This window comes from Pararge aegeria, chromosome 5, assembly GCF_905163445.1.
Source record: "Pararge aegeria chromosome 5, ilParAegt1.1, whole genome shotgun sequence".
NCBI lineage: Eukaryota > Metazoa > Arthropoda > Insecta > Lepidoptera > Nymphalidae > Pararge > Pararge aegeria.
The window spans coordinates 10,452,947-10,471,050 of NC_053184.1; the positions used below are offsets into that span (position 1 = coordinate 10,452,947).

An 18,104-nucleotide genomic window follows, 5' to 3' on the forward strand; every position below is an offset into this window, starting at 1 on the left:
TCGTCGAACATTATCGCATAACAAGTGTAGGTAGATACAGCTAAGTTGTTATTTTCTTGGGGTCACGATAAAAAAGTGGTTCAATGGCAGGCTCCGTGTCGTCCGGCATCGCAATGTTCTTATGCTGTATTGCAACTTTCCTTGTATGGATTATCGGTCTCCATATAGGTATATCGTATACCTACTTAGTACTTACGGAATGATTTAGGGACCGTTCACCTCGGGTCCGCTACTGCAATGCGCTCTGGAATTATGGCACCATAAACTTTTGTAGAGCGCAATTGAGAGATCTAAGATACCAACTATCTATATCCTTGAAAAATACACATCCCTACTAATATAATAAATGTCAATGTAAGTTTGTTTGTTACACTTTCACGCAAAAACTACTTAACCGATCCTCATGATACTTTGTACACTTATTCTTGGAAGTGTTAGAAGTAATATAGGATACATTTTATCCCGACATTAAGCTCGGTTCCTTTGGGAGAGGGGATGAAAGTTTTTGACGATAACTCTATTTTTGTACTATAGAGATTATAATATGTCTTTAATTTTGCCCAAACTTTGTGAAGATCTGATGAATGTGGTTGGAGATAGAGGACAGAACTCCTCAGCATTTAAGGCTGAGCTATACTGAATACTACAATTTTTTTTAGAACAAAACTAAATTGAATGCCACATCCTAAAACAAAATCAAACGCAGACGAAGTTGCGGGCAACAGCTAGTATTATATATTTACACTACTGTGAACAAATAGTCCACCAGTGCATGTGTGTTAGCCTTTTATTTGTCAAGGACAGGACGCAAATTGCAATCTTGTAAATTTATTATATGTCAAGATGTAAGAGACGTGTAGGACCTTAGTGCTTTTTTTTTTTTGCTTTTTCGGAAGGACACTTGCCGATAACCTCCTAAGGGGTTGCTACGGCGTCACCGGGGGAGTGGGGCGAGCGCGAAAGCTCGCCATGAGAAGAGCCCCAGGGCTCGACGACATCGGGGGGATACCTTAGTGGTGGCATAACGTCAGAATAGTTATGCTGTGTTTTTTCACGCACTACCATTTTAAAGGTGTTTTCATGTGTTACATATTTCAACGTTATGCGCCGCTTAAATGACACTCAATTTTATCATTAAATTGTAATTTAACTATGTGTAAAAATATTTAAATAAACCTTTCTGTAACGTTTGTGTTTTGTCGGTCCACGTCTTACCAATGGCTCTATATTTCAGCACACTTAGCGTAACTGAAAGTTAACATATTATAATGTTATATTATTTTAATTCAATAATTATTTGCAACAATATTAAAAAAAAAAAACTCAAGAACCGCACAATTTATTTTTTTTTTTTTTTTTTTTTTTTATTTTTTTTTTTTTTTTTTTTTTTTTTTTTTTTTTTTTTTTTTTTTTTATTTTTTTTTTTTATTTTTTTTTTTTTTTTTTTTTTTTTTTTTTTTTTTTTTTTTTTTTTTTTTTTTTTTTTTTTTTTTTTTGTCGGTTATGCTGTCGTCGGTTGAATTGACTTTTTAGATCAATTTTGCTGATGCTGGGTATTATGATGAGGAATTAATTGGCTTATCTAAGCCTAAATCTATGTTGTGTGTTCCATAGGTATAGGATGTATATTCCCGTTCCTGCCTCTGCACATACTGTCCGTTGGCTTGGACCGAGGGGAGGCTCGGTTGATATCTGCAGTAGCGCCTGCTATTGCACTCCTGGGCCCAGCTATTCTTGGACCCCTTATTGACAAGTAAGTAGGTATTACTACATTATTTTTTAATCTTTTACTTAATTCGAAACAAAACCAAAACACAGCTCGCTTAAAACCAATAAAATCCTGGACGTAAAAAAATGCTAGTTCAGTCTCTTCTCAATATCAATATGAATATTTCTAATGAAAAATTGTTTCGTGTGTTATCATGACAATGAGAACTTAACATGATCTCGTAAAGGGGCTCAAAGAAGCCATTGATGTCATAATAAGTCGTATCATTTGACGATAGTGAGGATTTCACCTCGCCACAAAACTACCTACCTACGTTACGTATGTAGGTAAGTAAGATACATACTGAATATTTACTCGAGTTTTTGTATTCTAATTATGTAATGGGGGGAGTTGTTCTATTATGGGGTAAAACAAAGGTCTAGCAAATTTTGATAGTCACTTACATACACACAATAACACACTATAAGTAGTTTAAATTTGGGGATTCTGTATCACTCCGGTTCGCTCTGTTGCGTCTCTCAACTCGTTGAGCTTATCGTATTAGTTTACAATACGTCTTGAGGTTCGCTATGTGATACAGAATCCCCAGTTATACACTGCTCCCGTAGTTATTTGATGACTTAATAAATTATTGTTAGTATTTAGGTAAAAGCGAACGGAAAAAAACATTCAGTTCGCAGTAGGTAGGTTTTCAATTCAATTCTTTTATAACATTGTAGTATAGATGTTTAGTCAAAATCTTCGACATGCAAAACTTAATTTACAGAAATAAATTTATACAATAACTAATCAAAATATGTCGACTGAATATAATAAAAATTTCATTAATTTTACTGTATGGAATAATAAATTTATAAGCATCGAAAGTCAATTTAAAAATAAAAATTAAATTAGGTAAGGTAGATAAATTAAGTGGTAGGTTGTTTTTAAAAAGACAAAGTTCAGTAAAATTTTGCATCGCGCTATATGTACCAACATAATCAATTTTGTTCGCAGACTATCAGTAGGTCGAGGATCAACCGGAGGAGGTGCAGGTCCCAGCAGTTCAGGGAAACTGCTGCGTGTTGTTATCGCATGCTGCTTGATTCTGAGCGCCTTATTCTACACACTTCTACTAGCAGTGCCTTACACTGAACGACATGAAGTAAGGACAATACAACAATCTGCGTTTAACTTTATACTATACACAAACATGTGTTGACTTATAGCTCTGTAACATAGTCACTATTTATGAGCCTCAAAAGAAGGTTAAGAGTCCCTGGCTATCACTCTATGATCAAATCAGAAATGAGCTCTGTAGAATATCCAGTCTCATTACTACCATTTATTAAAGCATTGTTCTTTTAATATTGTTCACGCTCTTGTCTCAGAATTATAATCCTTATTTAAGGAACGTCAAGGTTCAATACAAAACTTAAATTTTACACTAATACTGCTTTAATCAATGGTAGCCAGTCACTGAGTTGAGGATATTTTGTTAAAATCTAGCAATCTGATTTCGCTTTCAACATAATATTTAATTACTCGCGGTAAATGTAGTGTAGTTCTTCTACTCCTTGTAAGTAACCTCCTAAGTAAAAGTAAAACAGTTGACCTAAAGGCCATCCCTGCCACTTCCCGCTAATTCCATACTTATTTTGTTCTTCGATCTCAAAAGTCTGATAGAAGTTTTATAAAGCAATATTTTTCGGATTTTTAAACTTAAATTTAGAAATTTAGATTCTTAGCGGGAAGTTAAAAAAAAAATAACATTATTCAATTATAGAAAATAAGTAGGGTAGTTCACTCTTCAGTTCCTTTCTTTAATTTTCCGTTAATTTTATACCTAAGTTTGTAAAAATTGCTATAAATTTTGCACGAATCATCAGATTTTTACGTGTTGGGTAAAGAGAGAAAAAAACAGTTTTTCAAAATTTTTATTTTTGAGATTTCTCGGAATCCGTTCCGAATCGATCTCGAAATTGTAGAAAATCTAAGTAATGTGAAGCTCTTTCGAATGACCCCAATCGCGATCCAATCGATCAAGCCGTTCTTAAGTTATGAGAGGTTTACATACATACTTAAACACACAGACATACAGACATGATGACACCATCGCGGGAATAGTCAGGAAAGCTTTCTAGGACCTCAAAACGTCGACATCTGATGAAAACTCGATTTTCGAACAACGTGGTGAAACCAATAACTTCCCAACTGTTGAAAATTTTTAATTTTCTTAACGGGAAGTTAAAAAGAACTATAAAAGTAGTTCTATCAAATAAATAACAATGTTTGTAACTTTCTTATTTATGGGATGGAACTAATAATATTTGTCTTTTGGTAAAGAGCTATTAAATATGTATGTAGGTATAGGTATACTTAACTACTTTAATTTTATATTGTAAAACATTACGTGCTTAAACCATGTGCCCTACTCATGCTTTTAGTGTAATTGCATGGGTAGGTAGACTCGACCAGGAATATCGTACAAGGTTATTCAATTTCAATTACGTACGATGTCTGTGTTTTTTGGTCGCCAGTTCATTACTTAGTTATTAAATTAAAAATCGTGAAATACCTAGTCTTTAATACTTAGTATTTCATATAGTACCTACTATAGGTACTAACTTATTACCTGCTTATTAATCATCATCATATCAAACTAGTACCGGTCCACTACGGGTCACGGGTCTCCTCTCACAATGAAAAGGGGTTAAGGTCGCTCCACCACTCTGGCCCAGTGCGGATTGGTGGACTCCACGCACCTTTGAGAACATTATGTAGAACTCTCAGGCATGCAGGTTTCCTCATGATGTTTTCCTGCACCTTTGAAGCAATTGATGTTTTAATTACTTAAACCGCACATAACTTGGATAAGTTGGTGGTATTCGAACTCGGCCTGCCGAAAGTGAGATCGAGCTCCTAACCCACTGGGCAATCACCGCTTGGCTTACTTATTAATTAAATATATAATTTAAGACATGCTATAATTTAGCCCTTCTGTCACCAGATGGAATAATATGAAATAGATATTAGCTTCTATCAGAAGTCAATAAAATATGTTTTTTAATAAAACTACGAGTGCCTATTAATCTAATTTCTAGGGTAGTTTTGGTTCAGTAGAAGCCTAAGTATGTTGAACGGATACCCTGTAGGATATCCGTTAAAGTTCTGACAAAATCAGTTTATTTTTATTTTATCTTTATAAGTTTTGTGAAATTTGTCGGGCCCGAATACTGTTTGTATGGTCAAATAATCATATTAAGGGCTCAATTTGAAGAAGTTAGTTAGTTAGTTATTTCAAAAGTTTCACATACAGACACAGTTTTTTTTTAAAGATGTATTGTAATCTATATTTATGAGTTATAATACAGGTGTGACAGTAATTTGCAGGTTGATGTGATTTGAACTTTGTGTAGGCGCGGCGACCGCAGGTGTTATTTATGTGCGACGCGGAGGGCGCTTACGTCATGCAAGAGGTGTGCACGGAGGGCATGCGTTGCAATCGATGGGAGGGCGAAAAGGTATGAAATTAATAATACATTATTTCGGTACGTTAAAATTTACGTACCGGTTACCAGTTACCACTAAGTAGGTATTAGAACCAAATAAAAATTGAATGTTAGCAACTGTAAGTAGTACATTTATATTTCAGTACTACACCTACTTGAGCTTTTTGTGATAAAGTTCATCCGGGGAAATGCGGGGATATCGTCATGCTTATTTCTGCCGCCAAGCGTGTTCCTGTCTGACATGATGGCCGTTGGTGTTGATATAATTACAGGCACACGACGCCTCAGGTTGATCGACACAAGGCGACTCTTTGTATGCTGAAGTGTACATATGTTGATAAGCGAAGCTTCTTCATTTACGATCAGCAGGGCTAGCACGGGCGGGAGTAAAAATTGTATCCCCCGATTATATCCACTGACAAGGGATATAATTAACGTGCCCACCTGCTAAATCACTGGAACATGGAATAGGAGAAGTTTACCCCCGTTTATTAAAATACCTGTTAATATATTTTTGATAAAAACCGTTTATGGCAGTTTTTTCTGTACCTTATTTATTAATCAACCGTTAGTAAAACGTTAAGTACGCCCGCATGATCCAACGTTTCATGGGGGTGTACTTAAAGCCACCTGGGCCAGCGTTTCCCTAATTTCTTGATGTCCTAGAGTTCAGGTACAGCCACTGTGAAGACCAGAGTGGTTCAACCTCTCTGGTTAAGGGTTGTGCTTCCGCTACAACTCTCGGAACTCGTTTAATTACAGCTCTTGACAGATAGGATGCACATATATTATTTGGATATTATTTCCACTTGTGCGCTAATGCTTTAAGAGTCGATAAAGCTGTGGGAGAAGATAAATTTATATCCTTTCCCCGGGGATATAACTGTCTCCTGCCCATGCTAGCCGTGCTGTTGGGCCATGTGTCTAACATCACAAAAAGTTACTTATACTTTGATTAGAGATAGTATTTATGTATTAAATTCATAAAAATATTCAACAGCTATCACCCATAACACAAGCTACGCTTACTTTGGGGCTAGGTGGCGATGTGTGTATTGTCGTAGTATATTTATTTATTATTTATTTATTTATAACTAATATCAACCAAATTGTCAACTACCTACCCACTTGTATAGTAGTAGTAGTATTTTAATTCATTCAAGGGCAATTGTATATTATTTTATAACAAATTACCAAATGAAATCTTTGAGTTGTCTCTCAATAAGTTCAAAGTTTATATAAAACGTAAGCTTACAGAAAAATACTATTATTATATTAAGGATTATTTAAACGATAAAAAAGCTTGGGTGTGAATTGCTCTAGCTTCATAGCTTAATTTAAATTTACTGGAAGATGGTGATAACAAAAAAATAAATTTACCCGGCTAAGTTTGTTGTGGGCTCTTCTTAGACCAGGGCGCGTTTGGAACCCTCGTAGCTTTAGATTTAAGTTGGCGAACGAAGTTATCACCATCCCGTTACAATTATGTAAACAAATATGTATGAACGCTTCATAAGTGCCTGTGATAGACCTACATGAATAAAGAAATTTTGAATTTGAATTTACTACAAAACTACCTAATTGTATGTACCGACATCTCATTTACACGTGTATGTCATATGTGTGTGCGTGTGAACGTGTGTGTCTGAATATTTGTATTCATGGTATTACACCTAACGATAGCTGATGTTATATGCCAACAATTATTTATCTATAAATATTGTTACATACCACCACCATAATAACACATCGGCAAACAAAAATGTAATTCGTCTAAATTCTGTACGCATTCTAACTAGTAGTTAAGTTAATGTACCTATTACAAGGAATTTGGTCATAATGTTGGCTCCAGTAGATAGTTCGAAACTATTAAACTTATTGGTCATATTTTTACCTTTATATTTTCGCTTCAGATTTGAACACATGATACTTTTGTAATTGATAGTAACCATACCGACGACGACCTGGTCATCAAAATTGATTGCTCTTTAATTGGGTCATCCGCGCGCCGAATTTAGGTCTCCGCTTTTGTGGGGTGAGGATTAACAAGGCTTCAAAAAGTTCAATAGCAATTCGGAAAATGACGATGCCGAATTTCTTACTTTTTTTATTTAAATAGCAGTCGTAGTTTCAGCATGGATGTGAAGCCTCTTTTAATCCAAAATCATTGTTTTTCAAATTTCATATCAAATGTAATTTCTATTGTAACCTATCTTTTTAGCCACTGTAGCTATACGGGATTTTTATAAATGTCTAGTTTTTGAGAATAAAGGACATACGGTACACGGTACGGTACGGCTACGGTTTTTAACAAACCCTGTCAGATCCCGTTTTATTTCCTGGGAAAAAAGTGACCTGTGTTATTCTCCGTCCTTTCAACTGACTTTATACCAAAAATTCAGTTGATTGTTTCCTTGATTAGGGCTTGAAGGGCGGACAAACAAACAAACACACTTCCGCATTTATAATATTAGTTAGAATAAGGTAGTGAACTGTTGGAATAAGTATTTTGCTGTTACTCTAGTCCGGAGTACTGGCGGTAAGCGCATGTGAATACGGATGTGCTGACGAGAACATGACGTGGGTGACCCGGCCTTTCACCACCACCTCCACCACGACCACGCTCAGCCCGATGTACAACAGCGTTGCAAACTCTACTGTGAGTATTATTACTTTTAAATGTCTAAATACATTTGATCATGTGTGAGTGGGCTTACGTTTATCTTCAGTTCAGCGTCCTTTGTTCCAACGATCTTGTTGGAGTTATTATGAGTTCATTTTAAAAACGATTTGAATAATAGTGATCTATCCATATTTATGATTGTTTCGCTTCTGCCTGTAAATAATACAAAATTAGTCATAACGGCTTAGTAATGCGAGATTTACTATTTCATTCAAAGTTCATGGTTGACTCATGCATGCATCACAATTAAATACTACGTATCAAGGCATCATCTATATGATGCTTAATTGTATCTAAGTTAAGATTTCATGAAAGTTTTAAATTTGTATGACTACGAATTGCGTAGTCGCTGCAACTATCATTTTTTGAAATATTGAAGCAACAAGCTCATAAATAAAATGCCCGAACGAGTTCGAAGTACGTCGAGCGTACTCCGATAAAAACTACGTTTATTCAACAGTCTATATTTTTCTGTAATTAAATTATACTCATGATAGTTTGAACTCCGATAATACAAACTAGTAAAATTTCCTAATCAGTCTCCAGCGCCAGTGACAGATGAAGATGAAGATGAAGATGACTTTGAGTTTAACCCACCGCACTTGTGCTACAATGGTCAATGTTTGGTGTACATGCAACACGTCAACAGACTTCGGGTGCCGCTCTCGCTGATAGCACCCGAACCACCTGAAGATAATTCCACCGCTGAGAACAACTGGTGCAACTATCGTACAGGTGAGTAAGATAAACCTACCAAGGATATTTATATTTTATTTTCTCGGTTTCTAAATTTTAAGGATTGAACATTGAACCAAACAACTTTAGTAAAAAGCCGCAGTTGCTTAAATTAGATTTAAGTTTAGCTCTTTATGTTCATTAGACCTGACTGTAGATTTTCGTCGTAACGAGACTTCAAGTGGAATCATTTTAGCGGCCTCTTCCGTGATTTTGATAAATGACGAATTGAAAACCGTTGCCTCATCGTAAGAACCATGCGCTTTATTGTATTCATGTATGAAACCGTAACGATTGTAGGTGGACCATCCAAATGTTTAGTGCCAACCGATCGTTTGAAGGATATAGTACATGATGGGGAAACATGCCATCCCGCTGTGCGGTGCCAAGTACTTGATCCTTACGATGAGCCCGATGGAGTGCTGGCGGATGCAGAATGTCGCCAAATCATTGGCGATCCAACTTACACATTCTGGAGTTACTTCATCATTAGGTAAGACTATGTTCTTTATTTATTAGTGGACACAAAATTTATTTTCCGCACAGGCTACATGTTTTGCTTGATGAGGCGGTTGGTGACACCTCAACAAGCAAAACATGTAGCCTTCATTATATTATTTCTTATAATTTGCAGATAGTCAGGGATTTTTTTTAGTAGTGTTACATATCACATTGCTCCCTTATGAGAATCAAGCAATTTCCTCTGTTCCGCTAAAAGTTGAAAAGTTTATTTTCGCCGAGAATAATAGCAAATTAAGCAGAATTTAATGTTATATGATTTTTTTAATATATCATAAAATTCCGCAAAGTAGCGCTTCTTTCCAATACACTCCCGCTCTTACTGATTGATTGTTACGTGTGTTAGAAAAAAATTAATAAAAAAAAAAATTAAAAAGCTTATAAGCCAGAATGTTTTTATGAGCCAGAAGTAAGTACCAGAGGAATTTAGAAGTCTATTGTCTAGGCTTTTTTAAACACCGTTGATTAATGATTTGGTTATCCAAATCCCTCGCGCGTTTATGTACCTATACCCGAGTAGTTATCATTTTCACCGTTCAAAATAGTTTAATAAGAAGCTTTTTTTTCTTGTTGTCTAATTATGTTGGAATACAGAAACTATAACGATGATGAAAGCTTTGAAAAAATACTTAATGACATTTTCCTTCTTCCACACTACAGGATATTAGCAGACATTTGGCCGACAGCAGGTCTGGCATTACTTGGGGCTGCGTGTGTTATAGCCACCAGGGAGACTTCCTTGGGTCGTGGTGACGTTGGGAGGCAGTTGGCCTTCGGAACCTTAGGACTAGCCATTTTCCCCCCGCTGGCGGGGCTGGCGTCTACTCAAATGCCTGATATGCCTTACTTAGTGCCCTTCGTGATGCACGCCGTTTTCATGCTGATAGGAGCCCTGATACTACTGGTTGACACGTAAGTATATTATTATTTTAGAAGTAATAGTCTTTTTTTATTTTTTAAGGTTTTATGGAGGAATTATAATGAATTCTACCTACCTAGTGCAGAAGGTAGTAGGTACTAGGTCCAAAGTCTAGACATTAGGTAGGTTCTTTTATACTAGTGACACGTGCTATTTATTGGTTTATGAGGTAAAACTTAAAGACTTACCTACATTAGTATTGTGTTTATCAGTTTCCTAATTTGCTAAATAATAAAAAAAAAATCGCAGTTTATGCGTGTTGCACCCAATTATAACGTTCGTAGCATTAATTCACAACTTAGTAACATGAAATCCCATGAATAGTGGAATGTTACGTGCGATAACAATAAACAAACTCAACAATGCACTGGCTCGAAATGCACTCACAAAATACGCGCCATACGAAACGTTAAAAACGTCGACGTATAAAGGATGTGTTCGCTTTTGTTTGTACAGTAATTTTGAGTCCTGAAACTTTGTGAATGTAAGTTTTTTTTGAGGAATTATAATGAATTCGCTAGCATATACCTACATAGCGCAGAGGGTAGTTCTAGGTCCAAAGTCTTGGCCTCCCGAAACAGACTTTCATAATGTCCTACGGAGACATTTATCAATTAGAGTGATATCATCACCATCATCATATCAACCGATAGCTGCTGGACATAGGTCTGTTGTATGGAGTTCCAAATTACAAAGTTCCGAAGAGAGAATTAACTATAGAATCGCACACGAAAAATTGTATTAACATCGAGTCCCAAAAATTGGTCCTTACGTCTGGTGACCCAAGAGCTGGCGCTTATTTAGCCCAATGGCTAAGTCTAGCAATTCAAAGGGGCAATAGCGCCAGCATTTTGGGTACCATGCCCATAAGTGAACAGTCAGACGGCTTGTATTAATTGTAAATATTAATTTTAGTTTGTAATTATTAATTCCCGAAATAAAGTAACGTATAAAAAAAACTATAGAGTTAAGTAAGAATTACTTAAAAAAAATTGCACGCAAAAATGAAAAATACCGGAAAAGTTGTACCTAATTGCGTTTTTGTATTGAAATTTAAACAGGATTAACTCTGTAAAGTCCTTAATTTTATTATATATAGTCTTACGTATTATAAAGTGAACGAAACGCATAATAAAGAAGGTTGTTCTCTGTTATGCGTAAGTTTCGAAAGTAGAAAGGTAATGGAAGGAAGTTCTACCTTATCCGGGAGCGGAAAATGTTTGTGGTCACGAGTTAAAAAGTATTATTTTCCTAGCCACTTTCCAGGTTGCAAGCAACGTTTGTGCAATAAATCGTTATAATCGGTTTAGTATTTACCTAAACCATGCGTATTAACAAGCAATTATTGGTATTTCAAAGGTAGGTATTTGTTTTTAAATAGTGGGAACGATGTTCGTGTTCCATTCCGATGTAAAAAGTACCTATCCTATGTGCGCCAGGAAGTAAACTGTCTTTGTGCCAAAGTTCGGCAAGAACGCTTAATAATTGACGCGGACATAGGCACAGTATAAAAAACAAACAATACTTTCGCATGCTTGCGCTGTTCTTGGGCCTATCTCCGTACGTAGTTGGCAGTAACCGTCCGTTGTACAGCTGATACGTATTATACACACATACAGTGGCGTGCACTTGGTTTCTTACCAGGGTATGCACGAAAATAGCATAAAACGACAAAAATCCTCCTATTATTATACATAAATTTTAGGGTAGGCAGTGCTTTTGTGCATGTATGAAGTGCACGCCACTGCACACATATACCTATTATAAGAACGGATTGTATTTGTTCGTAACCAGCCACATGCCGCTGTCGACGCCCGAGTGGTGGTGGCACACGTCGACGGGTGTGCTGGCCATGCCTATGAACACGGTGCGACGCTACGGCGCTGAAACCGCGGCCGTCTTCGCTGTAGTAGCGCTGCTGGGCACTCTATGGAGCGGCATCGACGCCTATCTGCCGTGGTAACTGTTTTATTTTATACAGGAAACGACATATAAATCATTCCTTTTTATTGAGGATTTTGGGCAGTTTATTTATTAATTAATTAATTAATTAATTTATAATGGACAACCAACAGTAGATACATTAAAACTTGTTCTTTTATGAATAGTGTCAATTAGACCAAACACGTTCTAAGGTATCCGTTCTTTATTCCCGGTGTTGGGTCCCCACCCGGTAAGCGCAGGACGACTAACAGCCTGTTGAGAAGAAGGCGGCTTTGAGAGAAAGGCAAAGAACATGTGAGGTCGCGTGCTCACAAGGAAGACTACGTTTAGCAGAAGACGCTGTGTAGGCTGTTGTTGTTGATGATGATAAATCTTTTTTCTATGATCTATTAATCTTATCCTTTTCGATAACTAGCTAATGTAAAGTAAACTTGACGTTTACTGCGTGCGATAATAGTTTTTCTCTATCTGTTCACTTTGTTCTCCGCCACAGCTTACCTACTTATACTTCTAGTAAAAGGCTGTCTTTTAAGAAGCAATAACATTATCTTTGGAGAGAAGTTGGAAACTCAACGCATTTAGAGAGAAGAGTATATCACATAAGGCGGAAAACTTAATAGTAATGAGTACGGAGGTTTTAAACTCGAAATTCGTAACTCCGAGCCGGCATCAAAGTTCAGTTGTTTTAAGTCCAGATTGAAGCCCAACTCTATAATGACTGTATCAAGGAATTAGTTTTTATGACACTCCATTGCGGATTGTAGCGCTAGAATAGCAATGACGACGGCCGATCGGCGCAGTTTGCAGCGACCCTGCTTTCTGAGCCCAAGGCCGTGGGTTCGATTCCCACTACTGGAAAATGTTTGTGTGATGAGCATGAATGTTTTTCAGTGTCTGGGTGTTTATATGTATATAATATGCCTAATATTGAATTGACGGTACACTGATGGTAGCATAATATTATGTATACGTATGAACGCTTCATAAGCGCCTGTGATAAACCTACATGAATAAAACATTTTTGAATTTGAATTGTTTTTATGAACTGTACAGGACGGTAGAGGAGCTGAACGGAACCGCGCTGGAAGTCGGCCTCACTATGACGGTAGGTGCTCTGCCCGCGGTACCGGCGCTGTGGTGGGCGGAAGCACTTGTGGATTTCATCGGGCACTCCAATGTCTTCATCACCGCCTTCACTATCTACTGCCTGCGCTACACAGGTATGATTGTTGACGACCCTCCTGGCGCAGTGGTCTTATAAGTGGGAGGTCCTGGGTACGATGACCGGAACTCCCAGCCGTTGCAAACCGACCGACGATTACGTTGACCACCGCGGCACAGTGGGGACGACGCTGTCATCAGATTCAATACTCGGCACAGGCAATTCGAAAATTTTCAGAATATTCTCTGGTCTTGTATCGTGGGAGCACTCGGCTGTGGCTAGTTACCACTCTATCGACAAAGACGTGGACAGGAAGGTTCCAACAATTGGTTATTAGTACAAGTTATTATTTTATTATTGGAGAACCGATGGACGTTGGTGTTCTAAGATGCTGGAATAGCGACCCCATACCGGTAAATGCTGCATTATTCGGCCCCCTAAATGTACACCTAAATCACCATGATAAAAAGATTTGAACTTATTTGTGGGAAAACGATATCGTCCTGCTTTCACAGCGCATCCGGTGTGAAGAAATGTTTTGTCTACATGTTTTTGTTAGTTCTAATTTCTTTCATGGCACGAGCTGTAGTAATTAAAAGTGGCGCTCGGCGAAACCCCGTTTTCCGTTTCGTAAATAAATATGAGATTGTTATGAGAAGAGAATAAAAAATTATGACTTTAGACTTAGAGGCTGTCATATTTTACGTAGGGATTTATTGCTACAGCATTGGTTGACCTTTCTTTGATTTTGGAATAGCACCATCTCATGAATTTGCCACGGGCCCCAACAGCAGATATAGTTAGTTACGCCTGTGGGTATGCCCTTTATCTGACCTTGAATAATGTGTCAGTCGATTCGAGCTTTCTCTTTTGCACGCTTCTAAGTAAACGGATTGCATAAATTCAACTTCATTCAACTAGGCCCCACGTACATAAACTTTTTTTTTGTGACTTAATGCATAAGAACAAAGAATGTCAATTCTGCCGGTGTAATTCTGTAATTATGGGCACATGAGGCTTAACAACTTCGCCTTGCCGATGTTTTTCTTGCATGCCTTGCAAAGTATTTCTCTGTTCATAGGCGATGTAGTTCTACTTACTTATTAAACGTAAGCTTATAGAAAAGTCCTATTATAGAATAAATGACTACGTAATCGATAAAAAACCTTGGGTGTGAATTATTATTGCTCTAACCAGGTTGCTCTTCTAATAATTTTAAGTGACAATGTGAGATGGGGATAACAAAAATTAAAAAAAAACACCCGGCTAAGTTTGTTGTGGGCTTCTTCGTAGACCAGGAAGCGTTTGGAATCTTCGTAGCTTTAGTTTTAAGTTTACGAACAGGTATGGTTATCGCCATCATCTCACTACCGTGTAATTGTCATGTACGCATCAAAAGTGTCTGATTTTTGACTTTGACTTTGACTTACCATGGATTGGCAATCTGCTTAGTCTGTCAATTATTAAAAGGTCAAAGGGCTATGTTCTATATCTGTCTCTAGTACGAGAGAGATGGAGAACTGGTATAGGGTAGTGTGACGATATTAGTTGGTAGGAATTTACAGTTTTGAAGGATATTTGAATTTGTATGAATACCTCGATGGCCTAGTGGTGAGCGTGTATCTTTCGGTTCACGAGGTCCTAGGTTCGAATTGTCGAGGTCGAGCCAAAAAGTGTTAGGTATTATGTTTGTTGTGTTATAAAATTTTCAGTACCGGACCGAAGTTAGGAAATTAGCGCTGTCAACCCCCGTGCCTCGGAGAACATGTTAAGCCGTCGGGGCCCGGTTATTATTAAGTTTTGACAATAGTCGTTAAAGCCCACCAAACCACATTGGTGCTGCTAAACATATATGTTCATATGAACGCTTCATAAGTGACTGTGATAGGCATGAATAAAGAAATTTGGTATTTGAATTTGGTCTATGCTTTTAATTCAAAATTCATTTATTTCAAGTAGGCCTAATTAATAAGCACTTTTGAAACGACAAGTCAGTCTGTTTGTAGTGACCGGTTCGGAAGGCAGATTCCACTGAGAAGAGCCGGCAAGCAACTCAGCAGATTGCTCTTTTCCAACATCATTTTAAAGTTTAACACGTAAAAGTCTCAAAACCGTCTCTTCTAAAAGAGAGGAGACCTAGCAGTGGATGGCTGAGGATAATAATGATCATGAAGTCGAGGTAAAATGTGATGAGTTCTGCTGATTTGTTGTATTCCCAATGCAGGTCTAGCGTACAGCGAGACATACTCATGGGTGGTGGTGTGTGAGCTGCTGGAAGTGTTCACCCTGAGCCTTGTATGGGTGACTGCGATGCTGTACTTCCGACACCTGGTGCCGAGGAAGTATACCACTACTGGACAAGCTTTGCCAGTGATTGCGCACTTTTGTATTGGTATGTACTTGACATTGTTTCATTGATAAACAATTTTTCAGCTATACATGTTATTAGAGCAGACTTTTTTTGTACCATAGATCAACGAATGTGCAAAGACGCTAACCGTTTGTACTATAAAAAAGTATGAATTATGTTTAATAATTAAAACATAGTTAATATAACTGCGGGAGGTCATAGTTCGCGGTGAAACAGTAGTAGGTAAATAAGTTAAGTTAATACTTCTGTAAGTTTATGACGGAAGATATAAGAAAAGTATAAGGATGAGAAACCTAGAGAGGTTTGACGCCGAATGTCGAATCAGCGGAGCGATATTGTATCGCACCATGAACACTGTCCATAGTGTGGGTCTTATAAAAGGCGGCGCTCCCATTTTTGAGACCCACACTACCTCCGGTTCGAACCTCGATTCGTATAGGCGCTTTGTAATTTATAATTTATGAATTTTGGCTGGTCGGGTCGCTTCGGCTGTGGCTAGTTACCATCCTTTTTTTAAAGCTTTATTGCTATTCCGACCTTTTAGCGGGACGGTGGCTATGTGGTACTCTAACGGGGGTGTAACCAAACTAAAAACTACCACGGCATGTCCCTCTTGATGGTTTTGCTCTAACAAACCGGGAACCAGCCGGGGAACCAGTTATATACCTCCCAGACTTCACGCACCCGCCCCGTGGCCTCCTTATGCGAAATGAGCTTTCGCCGCTCAGCGTGTCAAGCGATTAAGCGCTCCGGTACTGTGTCGTGTAGAAAAGGGCTATACCCTATTTAATTTTAACTGCCATCAAGTATTGGAACTTTTTGTGACAGCTGTCGGGGGAAGTACCTACCGCCATGCTGATATATGACTATTACACGGGATTTGTAAAAAAAAAAAAGATGTGCGCGGGCAACAGCTAATGTTACGTATGAATGAACGAATACTCTTTTATTCTTCTTGTAAAAACTCTATATTATATAAACACCAAAAAAAATGGTGGCCTTATCTTATCAAAGGCAAAAACATAGATAGGGATAGGTGGTGTAATAAATAATACTAGTACTGGTGGTACTGTAAAAAAAAATAAAAAAGGAATCTCTACTCCGTGATGTAAGTACGTAATATTGTGTGCAGGTCGCTGTATCGGGGCCATTGTCAGTGGCATGGTGTCGCTGGAACAGCCACTGTCGTCGCTGCGCGGTGCGTACCGCGCGCTGGGCGTTGTATCGCTAGCGGCGGCCGCAGTCTACCTCGCTCTCTACCACCTGCTGTTAGCACCCCGTTGCGCCTCGCCCGCCGTCGCGCCGCCCAGTCACCTGCTCCAGGGTAAATGCTACTTTCACTCTTACTTTCTCAGGATTCCCCAAGACAGAAGCTGTGTTTAGACCAGGGTATGCATCAAGCAGGCATAAGATACTCATCGGTGTTACGAGGCGTTATGTACAATTTGCAGCGAGTATATGTAACGCCGTGTACTGAATCCCTCGTAACTCGCTCATTTTGAACTCTGCTCGACCGTGCTCCAAATTCGTTGCTACACGTAGTTGTGATGCACGTACTGACTGCGCTGTTTTAGAGCGGAAAGTTCGGTGTTTATAAAAAAAACACCGTCTGTTCTTAACACCACTTTATATAAAATTCTCGTGTCGTTTGTTTGTAGTTAAACTCCTTCGAAACAGCTTGACAGATTCTCTTGAAATTTTGGGTGCATATTCGGTATGTCTGAGAAACGGACAACAACTATTTTTATTTATTTATTATTTATGTACCATAAATTGTGATTGTGAACACAAGATGAAGTGTACAAAGGAAAGCTTATCTCTATAAGAGATCTCTTCCAGCTACCCCAGGATGTGAGTAAGATTTTTCATCCCTGGTCAGCTAGTTACATATATAATTTGTAAACTTGTAATATCCACATTAACCGCTTTACTATTTACTGGGGTTATACGAGTCGCGGAACCCTAATGAAGGGTTTATTCGAGCCGGAGTAACCTTATCTTTAATCCTTGCTAAAAGCCAACCGGCAGGCAGAAACCAGGTCTGGAGTTGGGCACCAATTCGACTGAAGAATAAGAACTAACTAGATTTCGCAAAATGTATCGATTTTATAGGCCCATATTGCTGATCGACAATTTAATAGTGACATGAATTAGGAAATAGCAAGTCAGCAATATGCAGCCAGTAATTAGGGTGGTAGCAGTTCGGTGTGTAACATCGCTCAGTATCCTTTGCGTGCCAAGGTTCGAGGGTTTGAAATGAGAACCTGATGGCTCTGATAAGACTTTAATCAGCTCTTCAGTCGAAGGTTTCACAAAACAAACTAAAAGTCGCAAGTTTACCTTAGTCCAGAATCATAGCTGCGGTCCTTGGGTGTTAAATTGGATCACTTGTTTCACTAAGAAGTTTAGTTCGCCCTCATAGCAGACTGATTCAGTCTCAACGATCGTCCGCTTTTATACCACTTATTTGAAGCACTTTTTTACATTATGGTGTCTATCCTCGGAATTACTGTTATTCAGTAGGTATTGACTTAAACGTAAATACCTAAAA

General features: G+C 38.0%; 1 protein-coding gene across 3 annotated transcripts in view; it reads left to right on the forward strand.

Moving 5' to 3' along the window:
* The window catches only part of LOC120623662, a 36,985-nt gene that overhangs the window by 16,234 nt on the left and 2,647 nt on the right, over positions 1–18,104 (forward strand). For all 3 annotated transcript variants that reach the window (XM_039889823.1, XM_039889824.1, XM_039889822.1), the window contains exons 3-13: positions 1,615–1,753; positions 2,726–2,873; positions 5,128–5,232; positions 7,745–7,879; positions 8,443–8,638; positions 8,939–9,131; positions 9,818–10,069; positions 11,871–12,035; positions 13,074–13,240; positions 15,407–15,574; positions 16,686–16,877. In XM_039889823.1, coding sequence (XP_039745757.1) covers positions 1,615–1,753; positions 2,726–2,873; positions 5,128–5,232; positions 7,745–7,879; positions 8,443–8,638; positions 8,939–9,131; positions 9,818–10,069; positions 11,871–12,035; positions 13,074–13,240; positions 15,407–15,574; positions 16,686–16,877 — 1,860 coding nt within the window. The remainder of the gene's footprint in view (positions 1–1,614; positions 1,754–2,725; positions 2,874–5,127; positions 5,233–7,744; positions 7,880–8,442; positions 8,639–8,938; positions 9,132–9,817; positions 10,070–11,870; positions 12,036–13,073; positions 13,241–15,406; positions 15,575–16,685; positions 16,878–18,104) is intronic.